This window comes from Zingiber officinale, chromosome 8A (genome assembly GCF_018446385.1).
Source record: "Zingiber officinale cultivar Zhangliang chromosome 8A, Zo_v1.1, whole genome shotgun sequence".
In the NCBI taxonomy this organism is placed as follows: domain Eukaryota; kingdom Viridiplantae; phylum Streptophyta; class Magnoliopsida; order Zingiberales; family Zingiberaceae; genus Zingiber; species Zingiber officinale.
In genome coordinates, this window is record NC_056000.1 from 136134066 (window position 1) to 136148616 (window position 14551).

The window sequence follows — 14551 nt, forward strand, 5'->3', positions numbered from 1 at the left end:
TGAACCATACTTATTCAATGCTTTATTATAAATCTAATAATTTTTAATGACCTAATAACTCTAACATATTAATTCTTATTTGTATATTGATTTCATTATCTAATATATGATTCAACTTGTTATTTTATGCTTATGTTGCAGTTGAAGAGTGCTTATGCCATTACTAGGTTAAAAAAAGTAGCTGGATATTCAAGGAAGCTTTTCTATCAACATGCTTTGAGATTGTACAAGGAGGTATGCTGCCCCAACATTCTTTTCTATTCCTCCATGCAATTTTGTCTCATGAGCCCTTTCCCTAAGTAATCTGAAGATATTTTCTTGTATGCTGTTCAGCTGCCAAGTTCTTGTTGTATATGGCTTATTACTTCTTTATTGCTGACATAGTGGATGAATGACAGAAAATATTAAAGGAGGCATCTATACTTGAAACCAATATACCAAACCAAGACATTCAAGTTTCTTGATTTATCAATTTGATTTTGGGTTGTGAGCTAGATAAAATTATTGGTTTTGCTTTGATTTTAGTTTGAACCTAGATGGATAAACCAAACCGAACTGAGATGTTAAGGTTTTATACAAATACACATGCATGCATAACTATGCTACTGTGTTCTCATATGATTATTGGTTTCTTGTGTTCATTGTTTAAAACTGAGGGGGTGGATTGAAGCGATTGCTGCGAAAAATTGACCTAAAATGAAGCACATCGTCTATTGGCATTGTAGAAAGGATTGAATATGACCCTAATCGTTCTTCTCGGATCGCTCTAGTACGATGGATCCAGGGGGTGCAGCTACTGAGCCAGAGGAAATGCTACACGATAGAAGAGTTCGCTTTGCCACGTAAGACCCTCCAACCTATCACAGCCACCATCTTTTGCCTTTTTTCATTCTCCTTGCTGCTCGATAAAGTGGATCAAAGAAAGGTAGCTTGCTCCCACAAAATCCACCAGGGGCTGAAGATAACAAAAGGGAGACAAAGACCTGATTAAACACAAGAACCTCAACTGTCTACCCATTCATTCTTATCTATGGATAAGGCAAGAGAGAGGACCTCACGGATGAAGAGGGGGGGCGACAAAGGGAGAGCTCTCGCAAGCAAGCGAGGCATAGAGCTCAATAGTTAGCGTCAAGTTATTGTAAGATAACCTCAACCATAAGGGCTGAGGGTATCGTCAGCATATGATTATTGTCTTGTGTTCATTGTTTAAATAAACTTACTATGCTATTTTTTTTCAATAGAAACCTTTCATTGAATACATTTTTAATTGTTTTTTATTGATATATATATGCTAATTATTGGTTTCACACCAAACTAAACTAATGATTTTGGTTTCTTTTGAAATTAACTGGAAAAATTTCGGTTGATTTCAGTTTAGTTTTTTCAAATTTTCGTTGTGGTTTAGATTTTTCTTACCAAATCAATATACTGAACTATGCTCTCCCCTAGTTACAAGAACCTAAAATAATATCCTCATCTACTTTGTATTTAAAACCATGTTAAATATTGGAACCTACTGGTTGTGGGCCCACCACACTTTTGTTGTTGAAATGCCACCACCAGAGACAACCACTAGAAACCTACCACAAGCCAAGATCTGAGCATGCTTTCTTTGCAAGAACTTTTAATAACTGAAATCCTACCTTTTATCTAGACCTCTTTTTAAGGGGAGTATCATCAGCAATTCGTAAGGGCAAAACCTTGCAGTCTCTTTTCTCTGTTTAGATTCCTTGTTTTAATATTATTTTTTCATTTTTTATTTCCTTTGGTGTAAGTTCAAATAATGAATATTATCCACGATGGGCTGACTAATCTAGGTTCGGGGTAAACTATGGTAATGAAAAGTAACTTTGTATTGTAGTGGCATTTGGGATTTAGCTCGTAATCTCCCATACGATCCACTATACTTCTCATTGTTAAAACATCCAATGCGGTTTTGTTTGTGGATAAGATAGAAACTCAAATGGTGGCAAAAGAATATACTCTATTTGACGTTGACCATATTGACACTTTTTCTCCTATACTTAAAATTGCTTTAGTCTGACCCTCTCACCATGGTAGCTATGTTCCAATAACCACTTCACTGGATGAATGATAAGATTTCCTTTTTTTTTTCATTGATCTTATCAAGGAGTAACATAACCAAGCTCCTAGGTTTGTGGCTTAGGGAGAGTATGCCTTGTTTTCAAATTGAGAAATTCTCTATACAGGCTGAAATATCTGGGTAGAGTGTAAGCTCTTCTCTTCTTCAATTTGGTATGGTTAGGATTATATCAAATATTTTGTGTTTCACCTAACCTCTTATTTTTGAAAATATATTCTTATCATTGTTTATGTAGATGATGTGCTTTCATTTGTTAGTGATTGACATCCGTAGGAGTTGCAAAATTGGGAGCATACATAACGTTAATATGGAAATTGTTCACATCTTGGAATACAAAGGGTTTGCAACTATGTTCCTATAACAATTACACAAGTTTGTTCAAAGATATTATGAAAACTTTGCTTATTGATGATATTTTTGATTCGAGAACTTGTTAAGGACTTGGTTAGCAAAAGTGCTAACTAACCAATAGAGCTGATAAACGAGGTTTTTATTGGATTACATAGTCTCTCAAATAAATTAACAATTACTCTCTACATGATTCATCTTCTTGTGGAACATTGGATTAATGTGATAGCTTGATTGTTGTAATACAACTTTGTCTATGGGAGTATATCAACTTGATCATCAATTGTTTGAACTAGACTAACTCACATATTGTGATGATAGCATTTTGCTCCATCTCTACACTTGATTTGGCTATGATAGTCTATGTTTTGCACTTCCAATAAATTAGGTTACCTGTATTAGAAGAATGCAATAAGTTGATATGGATCGTGTTTCTAGGGGAGCACTTGCCCAATCAATATTAATTGTACTCAAAATTTCAAGAGATTTTTCACGAGAAAATCACATTTTCGGTCCTGTAATTTGCACTTATTTCAATTTAATCCTATTATAAGTCAATTTACAGTTTTAGTCCTGTGACTTGTAATATTTTTCAATTTCAATCCATTTTCTCTAAAATTAAAATTTTCTATCGGAAAATGTTGTTGTAAATTAAATTTAGGATTTTTGATTTTTTTTTTTGACTCATGTGACTTTTTTGATTCTGACCACCAACTAGGTATTTTCTGGTAAAAAATTTTAATTTTGGCGAAAAAGGATTGAAATTGAAAAATATTACAAGTTAGAGGACTAAGAACGTAAATTGACTCATAACAGGATTAAAATTGACACAAGTACAAATTACATGTCCGAAAACATAATTTTCTCGATTTTTCACCGAAGCATTTATTAAGGTACTATAGAATTTCCAAGATTGCCTCCCAATGATTGTGCTATTAGGATCTTAATAATGGATAACACTAATTGTAAATTAGATGGTAGGCATGGTAGTTTAGTCTCTTTATCAAACTTTTATACTTTCCTAGATTAAATAGTGGCTACCTTTTCATGAGGGTCTATGTGATTGTGAATTGTTTTTGGTTCCTAGTATATCCACCTTCTTAAGCATGCCAAATACATACTCATGTTTTCTGTGTAAGATATTTGCATTAAATAAATCTCAAGATATTTGTATCTCTTCATGAGTGGACAACCTTTATACTGACTAAGTATTTGAGTTCTTTCAATTCTTTAATCTAAAAATGATGAGTAGGTAGTCTTTTAGTTATGTGATCCAATTGGAATTACTATTAGTCTTGAACACTAGCTAGTCACTTTTTGAGTAGCAAAAACCCGCACTATTAAATCTTTTAAACCAAGCTCTTGGAGATTGCTTTAACCTATACAATTATTTCTTCGATTTGCACATTGGTTAGTCACTTCTTGAATAACAATCTGTGTAAGTTACACTATATATATATATCCTCAATAAGATCACTACAGATGCAAGAGTCCTTGATACTACAATTGATGAAGGGACTAATGAAAGATATTTGCTAATATGAGAAAAGAGACAAATGTAACTGATCTTTAGTCGTAGGAGAAAGTTTCAAGATGGTCCACACTATAAAGTTGTGTGTATCTCATAACTAGCAAGCAATTTTTGAGCTAGTGCAGAACACCATCAAGAGTACATCTAATGGTGGAGGTTCACTTGCAACATCTTTTTCAGTAGAAAAAAAAGCTAATTTTCAAATGTTGTTAGAGTGGAGAGAATCCATCCTGTTAGCTATGACTTGTCATCTACCTAGATTAGAAAGAGCCTTTGGGATAATTTAAGAAATTCACTTTGAAGCTCAAGAGCATAAAAAACAACAACAACTAAGCCTTTATTCCACTAAGTAGGGTCAACTATAGATCCTCTTACGCCATTAGGCTTAATTCCCTAGTATATCATCTTCTATATTTAAATGAATTTTATCCTGTTTTATTATTATTGGTCACCTAAGTACTTGAACATAACATTTTAAATGTGTCTCTCGAAGTTTTCCCTCAATAGGTGGAACCCCAACTTTCTCTCTAATGTTCTCATTTCTTATCATACCATCTTTGTATATCCGCACATACACTTTAACAACCTCATCTACTCTCATTTTTTCACGTGTGCTGGTTTCATAGTCTAATAGTAAGCTTCATATAACATAGTAGGTCTAATCGTCGTTTTTAGAATTTTCCTTTTAAGTTTTAAAGGTACCTTATGATTACAAAGAACAAGTCTTCTCCATTTCAACCATCTTGCTTGTATCCTAAAAATGAATGACACAATGAGGATAAGAAAGTAAAATAATTGGTGTAGCATAGGATTGAGTGACAAAATGAGTGTAAAGTAGAATAGTGTTGAGTAGTTTCACAACGAGAAATAGAAAAATTCAAATTAGAATTTGAGACAACAATAAGCAATCAGAGGGCTAGAGAGTCTTGTGGAAGTGATCAATTATTCTTATGTCTGTGTCTTGGGCGGTACTCTGAACTATGGTGGCAAGTGATGAGAATGGACAATGGATAATAAACATGTCATCTACTTAAAAAAATAAGGATATATATATATATATATATATATATATATATATATATATATATATATATATATATATATATATATAGTCATTTTAGAGATAGGAGTAGCCAAAAACAACACATGTAATGGATTTGGAATAATTTGTTTTGTCCAAGGGATAAGCGAGGTATCTCTAAACACCTACGGGACAATAAAGAGCACCACGAGGAAAGAATGGTGGAAGGAACCTTATTATTGGCTCACCTCAAATAACCCAGTATCCTCGACCCCATGGCAAGATGTAGGCAGGTAAATCACAGGAGCATTTTGCCCTAGCGCAGCAGCAGACATCCAACGAGATATTTTGCGTCCGGTGAGAATTGACCCTAAATCTTATTATAGCAAACACCTATGCAAATACCGACTGCCCCAACTCGTGGGGTAAGGAAGGAACCTTATCATGAATAGAAGAGAGGATCATATGCAATTGACAAGGGAGCATGAAATAAGGATGGCATCACCCAGAATGAGTGGGGAGCATGTGTTTGTATAAGCAAAGTAGATTCAACATTAGAATGAATCGAAGTAATATGCGCCAAGATGCACTTATGGACACTTTATTGAGGAATGACAACTTTACATGTTACTCTAAATGACTTGACTAACACTCAATGCACAAAAAACATACAAATTAGGATCCATTTGTTTTAAACTCAAGATTATGATAACCATGATGATTGTGTATTTGAATAGCTGGTGAGGCCGCTAGAAGAGTAAAAGATGATGGCGTATTTGTTGGTGCAGGGAGCACCAGATGATCGAATCTATATTTTGATCATGGCAAAGGGTTTAAAAGTTAAAATATCTTGTTATATAACAAGTGTAAATGAGTTTGCAGGAAAGTCCTAAGTGTTCTTAGGCAAAAGTCCTAGTAGATCCTAGGCAGGTGGAAAACTTTAGGGGGAGGCAACTCTAGGTTCTAGGGGATAGTAATCTTAGGTTATGGAAAGTCCTAGCTACGGTTAGACAACGAAGTCCTAATCCGGGGGACTGGGCGAAGTCTTTGTGGGTTGAGGATTTTGGGCGAAATCCTAGAGTCAAGGACTTTACATTCCTAGTGGTTACGGACACTAGGTGGAAGATTGGATGGGTCGTGGAGCGGACGTTCAACATGAAGTTCTGAAGTCTTGGATGCTGAGCAAAAGTCCAAATGGTCTGGAGGACCGGTCTGGCAAAAGGTAATTTCTCCTGAGAGGAGTAGGTGAGGACGCGTTCTCCGAAGAGGGAACAGTAGGCATCGGTCCGATCTAGAGTTTCAGCGAAACTTTAAATCAGGATCGGACAATCCAAAGACAGTCTGAAGACTGTCAATTCTTATCATTCTTTACATATTATTTGCCTGGACTAACCTTGTTTTGTAGGAAAAGAAGTTATCAGAAAAAGGTGGTCCGGGCGCCTGGCCCCCGGAAGGAGTCCGGGTGCCCGGAGTTGCTCCAGGTGCCCGAACCGCCAAATATCATTTGTTCGCCGAGATGGGGCGCGAGGATTGGACAAGCCTACGTCACGGTTCGAGAGCTCAGTCGATAACTTTTGTCGATCAACTTTTGACAGGAGAACACCACGTCAGCACGGTCCAGACGCCCGGGAGGGGATCCAGGCGCTTGGAACAGGCTATAAAAGAAGGCTTCGACCAGTGGCTTAAAAACAAATTTCCTAACAACTTTTGCTTTTGCGTGCTGCTTAGAAAACGCCTCTTCGACACTTGAAAGATGCTCCGACGATGACTGCGCTAAAGATTTGATTCTTCAAGTTGTCGGTATTATTTACGTTTCAAAGTGCATGTACTTAAATCTTATTGTATTTGTAAACTTTGCAATTGATTAGTGATTGTCCATCGAAACCACTCAACAAGTGCGGGCCTTGGAGTAGGAGTCGTCACATGCTCCAAACCAAATAAAACTTGGTGTGTTTGCAATCGTTTGTCTTCTTTATTCCGCTGCCTATCTTTCGAAAGTTTGAAAACGAGCACTATTCACCTCTCCTCTAGTGCGCATCGATCCTATAGTATTATGTAGTTGGTAAATTCTGTAAGACTTATGCATTACACCAATTACTTTTCTTGTCCTTGAATCTTGAATGAAAATATTGGTGATGTTAAATTAAAATATATAGAGGATAAGGATAATGCAAGTGAAATACTAATATTTCTAATGCTCTTATGCATTGAATGAGTCCCATTAATTAGTATGACATTAGGACATAAATGTGGTGCAAGGTTAGAGGAATATAAGATGTTAACAACAATGTGCTTAGTGATTTGAATATGGAATTCAAGAGAATGATTTAGATGTATGACATAAGTAAAATTGGTGTAATTTTATATAGAGTTAAGCTAACTAACTAGGATGAGGTGCTGGCAGTAGCTTAGTATTGAAGAAAGCTGGAATATCCCTCAGTAAAAATTATAAAAATTACAATATTGCTACCAAAACTAAACTGGAACAGATGTGAGCAAATGGAACTATCTTAGGAATCAGTTTTTAACCGTGCCACATATTGTGGGTAAGTAATGACTAGTTGAATATTCATGAAAAGAGTAGAAGAAATCTTTGACATCCCAAATTTCCCATAGTGGAAGCATATAAGCCTATCCTATCCACTAGAATGGTCTCCATGACCTTGCTGATGCCCCCTATTGCCTTGAGGTCCTTCAATTGCAACTACATTGTTAGGGCGAGTTTGTTTTAAGTGGAATCAGGCATATGATCTTAACATTTGAAGTGATTTAACAGATGATTTTAAGATTAGTAGTAAAAGTTTAATATTGACTAATGTGTGAGTTCATCTAGGTGTCTAATTGCCACAATTAGAATAGATTGCTAATTGTACCATAGTCCTGAAAAATGTCTCTCATATTTAGGTCTTCAACTTAACAAAGACACCTTTCAATGTCAAAGAAAGGAACAACTTGGGCTCGAGAGGTTACTGACCATAGGTGCATGAACAAGATGTTGTTCTCTATTGAAGAATGGTACAACAAGGTCTGATAAAGTTGTTCATAGGTGCATCCAAAAGGGGAGGTGTTGCCCATTAATTATTGACGCTTGAAGTCGCATGATATAAATCCTCATCAACAATCTGTGCAAACTTAGAGATTGCACACACAAAGTGGAGGGTGATATCAAACTCAAACTGCACAAGAATAAGTCATGATGTGGAGCCATCAACAATGATTGAGAAGGCCATGGTGTGAAGACATCAATGATGGTCATGTGGTATAGATGAATTGGGTATCACCATTACAGCTGTGACACTGTCTTAAGGTTAAAAGGGAAATTATCAAGCTTTCTCACCCCTTGGTAGAGGAATCTCCTCCACCTATACCCATATTCATTATTGTAATTGTACAATTACACATTGGAATATATGATATTGACAATTAGGTCCCTAACTTATACCTCTACACTAACACTTTAGAATCAAGGGTTTGAGTGATTTGAAGTACCTTCTACTTATAGAGGATGCTTATTAATAGGGACCATTTATATCTCACGACAAACATGTACTTGTATGCTTGAGGAAGCTTGGATACTATCAACTATATTTGTTAGCACTCTTATTATTTTGATAGTTTGGGTTAATAAGAGTGCCAATAAATTTAGCTAGTATCCAAGCTTCTTCAAGCATACTAAATTTGGAGATTAGTTGGTAAATTTGATTAGAGATCTGACATCTCATTTGCTATTAGTGTGAGTAGCTAATTTTTTATTTTCATGCCAACACCATTGGAAGACAACTCTATAAATTCTTCAGTATTTAAGGACGCTTCTAAGAAGAATCTCCTATATCATGATTGTGGTCTTATACTAATTATAGCATACACAAATACAAATTGGGTAGGTTTCCCCTTGGACAATATGGTGTTTTGGAAAGACCATGGCGGCTAGATGAAGTCTAGAGGTAGAATATAAGGCTGACTAATTTTTACATAGGAACATAGCATAAAATAATGAACTTATATTGTGATAATCTGGCTATAATGCTCATTGTCATTAATCTTGTCTTCTATAAAATAATAAACCATAGGAATAACTTACTTTCTTAGAGAAAAAAAATGCAATCTAACAAGTTCATTTGCTTGTTTTGATGATCTCAGATGTTGTCTAACTTGTTAAATGGCTGTAGAATCAAATATATCTATAATAAACTATGATTTTCTAATATCTTTTAACCAACTCAAGAAAGGGTGCTGAAGGACCTATTTGAGATATTTTGCAAAGCTGTAACAAGATAATACAAAATACAAATAGAGGCCTATTACATAAAGTAAAACCATTTCTCAATCTAGAGTAGTTCTACAAAGGGTAGGTCCAAGGTTTAAAATTTTGAATTTTCACGCTTTGTCTAGAATGATACTATTTCGGTACTACTGCGTTTCAATGTGTGATGCTGATGAACAATTAGTGGGGAAAAAGGAAAGAGATGAAAAAGAAGAAGACAATATGACTATATATCTAAGTTTTGTGTTCTATTTAGAATGATACAATTTTAACATTAAATTGTTACGACATTTCAATTCATATAGATGCATTTTTTTAACCTGTTTAGGGGTGTCGAATGTCAATATGATATGATACTTATTGATATGATTGACACAGTTATATAGGATGGATTTTCTTTGTTGTGTGCTGAGTAGTATCAAGTTTTGATAATTTATCAAAATAAATACATTTCGACTGTGTTGCCCGACACAATATGAAATTTCAAACCATGGGTAGGTCTACATGTGGAGGTGATTGTTTAGTAAGTCATGAATGGGCAGGGGATAATAGTGATTCTTCAGATCTATCATGTTGATAGTTTCTTTCATAAGCATGGCTCAGGGGCTTGCACTATTGAAGGAAGAATTAGAGTTTTGCATGCATTATGGTAGTAAGCCATGCTTTCTTGTCTTGAAACCATATGCAATTTTAAGACAATTTAAATTTAACATTTTGCTGATTGTTGTGTCACTTGCAAATCTTTTTTTTTCATTATTTTTTTTTCTTTTTTTCTTTTTGGTGAAAAATATTCATGATTATAGTGTAAAATACTTATAATATAAGCACAATGTAACATTTTATTTCCTCTGGAGTCTAGGCAGATCTCTCTAGGTTATGGATTAAATTGGTTTCTTTCCATTTAATTTGACAACTGCTGAATGTTGCTCACAAGGAAGCATGTCATAGCCTAACATACCTTCTCCACATAAGCTGACAATTGATACATTAGAATGAGGCTAGCTATATCACCACATTGAAGGTGGAGTGTAACTTAACTACAAATCCATCAGTCAAGTGTACCATAGTCACCCTCGATTACACTCCTAACCTGTCCTAGTTGTTGATCAAATTCCACAACCACTTGCCCATCCACTGGATCACCCCTTGACGTAGTCAAGTGCCTAATCACTCATGTCATCCCCTTGGCTTGGGCAATCTTCCCCGTAGCTCGACATAATTAATCTCAGCTACACTCCTAGCTCATTGCAGTTGCCAGTCAATTGTTACAACTACTTTTACATCCGCTAGTTGCTAATGTTGATGGTAAATTGGAGATTTTATTCAAGTTTCTATTACTATAGTGTTGTCCATGAAGAACGATTTTGATTCCTCTTTGTAGTATTTTTTTGCGGTGTAAATGAAGAAGAGCTCCTCGTAAATGGAGCTCTCCTCTTTTCTCATGTTGATCCACATGGGTAAACAAGTTGTATAGGCGCTCCAACTTAGGAAATGATTTGATGCCATCACGATTACTCCAAGGTTTAATATCTTGAGTTGAGTCGAGGTTTTGGTCCTCAGTTGGCTTGAGATGTGCTGTTGTTGCCGAGTGCGGTGCTTGATGTGTGCCAAAGACAAACAACAAAAGAGGAGAGATGAATAGAGGAGAAAAACATATGAAACATCTCTATAGAACACAAGAAGAAGGCACTAGGAGTACCTTGAGGTTGTGCGATGAAGTCGAGGAGGGTCTCAGAAGTATTCGCATGTGCCTTACTAGATTGAAGCGATTGCTGAATGGTTGCATGCATCTCAGGAGCTCAAGAAGGGGTCGCATGTGTCTTAAAAGCTCGCGGAAGTCTCAGAAGCTTGTGATTTCTTTGCCAACCTTGAATGAAATCCCTAACGATCTCAAGCAAAGCTATTATGCTGTTTGTTAATCTTGTGGAGGTCTTCGCTGTGATGCAGAAGCCACCACTGCTATCATAGGAGTCTCGTGAAGTTGTCTCCATGTTGTTGTTTGGTTTGGTTGCCTTGAGCATGTATTGTGTGCTGATTGACCCACTAAATGAGAAGTTTTGTCTGACATAGAATGAAATTTTAATCCCTAGTTTAGACCAATTACTATATGTGAGGGTAATAGGTGTTATATTCAAGACTAATTGTTGCTTAATTTCCCAATATAATAGAATTAACCTTTGCTAAGCAAAGGTTTCTCACATAAAACACTGTATTCAAGCACCATATCCTAATTTGTTTATAAATTTAGTTCTTGTCAACTTCTCGTGAATTATAGGTTTGTCTAATTGTCTCTTAAATTACAGGACAGTTAACCATTGCTAGGCAAAGGTTTCTTACGTAAGACAGTATTCAAGTACCATATCCTAATTTGTTTATAAGTTTGGTTCTTGTTGTCAGCTTCTCATGAATTATTGGTTTGTCTACATACACAATATGATCTGAGTATTGTTATCGGTTCCTTATTACTTTTTCTAAATTGTTTTGGTTCAACTAATTTTTCAACAAGCTTAAATGGTTGACGCCAGCATACTTCCTTATTGGACGGCAAAGTATATGTAGCAGTTGATTTGATGTTTTTTCTCTGTATGAATTTTCTGGTTATGGACATGCTGAAATTTTATGAATTTTGAATTTATGGCTTAATTTTCTATCAGGCTTGTTTTCATTTTAAAGTGTGATCTTCACGCTGATGCTTGGACATGCATGTTTAAGTAATAGCTCGATCTCTTTCTTTATCTTTTCAGATTAACACTTCATTGGCAAATGGAGACACTTCATCTTTAAGAAAACTTGTTACAGAAAAGATGTATTCTGTAAGTTCCTTTTTCCCTCTATGGATCTCTTTGTATCCTTTGTAATATTTGCCTAGAAGTTCTATTCATTTATTGTTACTATATTGAAGACCTTGAAGAATGAAATCAAGCGGAGGGATGCAATGTGGAATTCAGTTTACTGGGAATTAGTTGAACCTGTGACTAGAATTCGGACATTGCGTGCTCGAATGGTAAGATTTATTAGATTCAATGGTTTTATCCTCTATATTTCTATGATTTCATAAATGACTCTAGTGGCAATTCTTGTGCTTAGACTCTTTATCCCCTCCATAACCATGATGGACATTAATGCTCAATGACAATAGTTGACTACAGAGTTTTATAGAAATAGATGGTTGCACATGCAAATCCACATGCCATGTTCATCAACACTCCTGTTGAATACAACATTATCTGATTTCAAGAAACTTAGGTTGGCAATGATAACAAGAACAGTGAACAAAATGCAAAGTTGAAGACGAAACCTTACCAACTGACTATTTTTATTCTTCCATCTCATAGATGGTTTCACTTGTTTATAAAGTGTTTCTTTAAATATCTAGGCTAATTTCTTATTCATGTCTATTGTTTAACTTATAATCAGATTGGTTTGGATAAAGATGATCTTGATAAGGCTTTTGTACAAATGACACTTGAAATCACAGCAAAGCAGGTGAATTCTGAATAAATGATTTTTTTATTGAAAAAAGCTTTTGGATTACTATGACATGGCATCTTCTGGTGTTCTTTGGTTTTCACTAATTGACATTTTATTCTATATGTTGCTGGAAGAAATAAGGGTTTTATTTTTTCTAAGCAATACCATCGAGTTATTACTGTAGTATGTTTTGCGAGATTTGGCTTGAATAAAAAGGCAGCCCTACCTGGTGCACGAAGCTCCCACTAATGCAGGTCCCGGGAAAGAGTTTATTATACGCCATCTTACCCTTCAATGCAAGAGCCTGTTTTCAATACTCGAATCCATGACTATCAACTCACACGACAACAACCTTCATATGCACTTTTTCATTTATTTGATTGCAATGAAACAAAACATGGTTATGCATCTTATCAACCGTCCTATTTAAGTACAATTTTCATATACTTCATCAAGAATGTCTTCCAATTATGCTTCTTAATTTGTGAACTTCAACAATATTGAATAATTTAGTTGTCATTTTGAACATATTGGCGTGCATGCATATCTGGATGGTTAAAAATGGTTTACTCTTCTTATACATGTCATGGAAGAGACAAAATTGTATGATAGGACTTTTAAAAAGAAACATTACACCTAGTGATTAAGTAGCCCCCATTATGTGGCTATTCTGAAAAGAGATTTAGGTCGACTACTTAGGTGTCTTAGGCATCCCAAGAGGTGTTGGTGACTTCACTTAAAAACACCTATTTATTATTATTATTATTATTATTATTATTATTATTATTATTATTGGTTGACTTAAATCAAACACTAATTGGGAACATATATTGTCATTTGATTATTGTTATCTACTTGTATGTTTTATTTTGTTATTCTTTTTTGGCAATGTGAGATATAATGTGTTCTTGTTAAGTAATTACTAATCAATTATCACTTGTTTGCTCTGATTGATTAAAATGTTTATATATATTCTTTTATTTTAATATTCTTTTTAATGCTCATTGCCTAGGCTCTCACTTGTTGCTTAGGCGTTATGTAATGGACCGACTTTCTAGTGTTTGAAACTGCCTCTTAAAACTTTGCACATAATTATAGACACTTGCTGTTATTCGATTTGTTTGGCTATCGCTACGATCTACCCCTTCAATGTCATATTGTGAAGTACACTATTGTAACAAGGAAGGAGATCATAGGACACTTTTTATGTGTTTTGGGGTGGGGTGTGGAGTTTAGGATAACATAGGAACAAGAGATGAAACTCAATGCTAATGGGATAGGTGAAGATGTAGCATAGGAAACAAACTTAAGCTCAGAAAGATTTAAATTTCACAAAAAGAAGAATATTTATTACATGAAATCATATCTCTCTTAGAGTTATACATCAATAAATACTTGGTGCCCTAAAAATTTTCCTAACTCAAGTCTGCCATGACTGGTCCTAAGCTCGGATAAGAAAGGGTAAGAGTTTTGTTAGGTTGTCGATCAATGTTGAATTCAGGTAAAGGCAAATGTCCAATAAATGGATCCATCAAACTATTGTGTTAATCCTAGGTTGCTCCCCGGAAGGAATGCATTGTAGGGTCCGATTATAGTGTCTTGGTAAAAACCACTACATCTCCATGAGAACTCGAGTATAGTGTTAACTATGCAAGGGTTTGTGTTGCGTAGCCCGACTGAACGTATCGGTAAGGACCGCTACATCTCAAGAACTTGAGCGTAGTGTTAAATATGTAGATTGGATAAAAATAAATATTATAGGAAAACTAATGATCTTAGATTTGGAATATGAAGCAGAGGAACACTCACTAG

The 14551-nt window shown here is 35.2% G+C and overlaps 1 protein-coding gene across 1 annotated transcript in view; it reads left to right on the forward strand.

The window, feature by feature from the left end:
* LOC122010373 overlaps positions 1 to 14551 on the forward strand; it is a gene marked incomplete in the record, with an annotated part of 61597 nt that overhangs the window by 16057 nt on the left and 30989 nt on the right. The window contains 4 exon segments of the mRNA XM_042566882.1: positions 142 to 234; positions 12013 to 12081; positions 12171 to 12272; positions 12686 to 12754. Of these exon segments, the coding sequence (XP_042422816.1) occupies positions 142 to 234; positions 12013 to 12081; positions 12171 to 12272; positions 12686 to 12754 (333 nt within the window).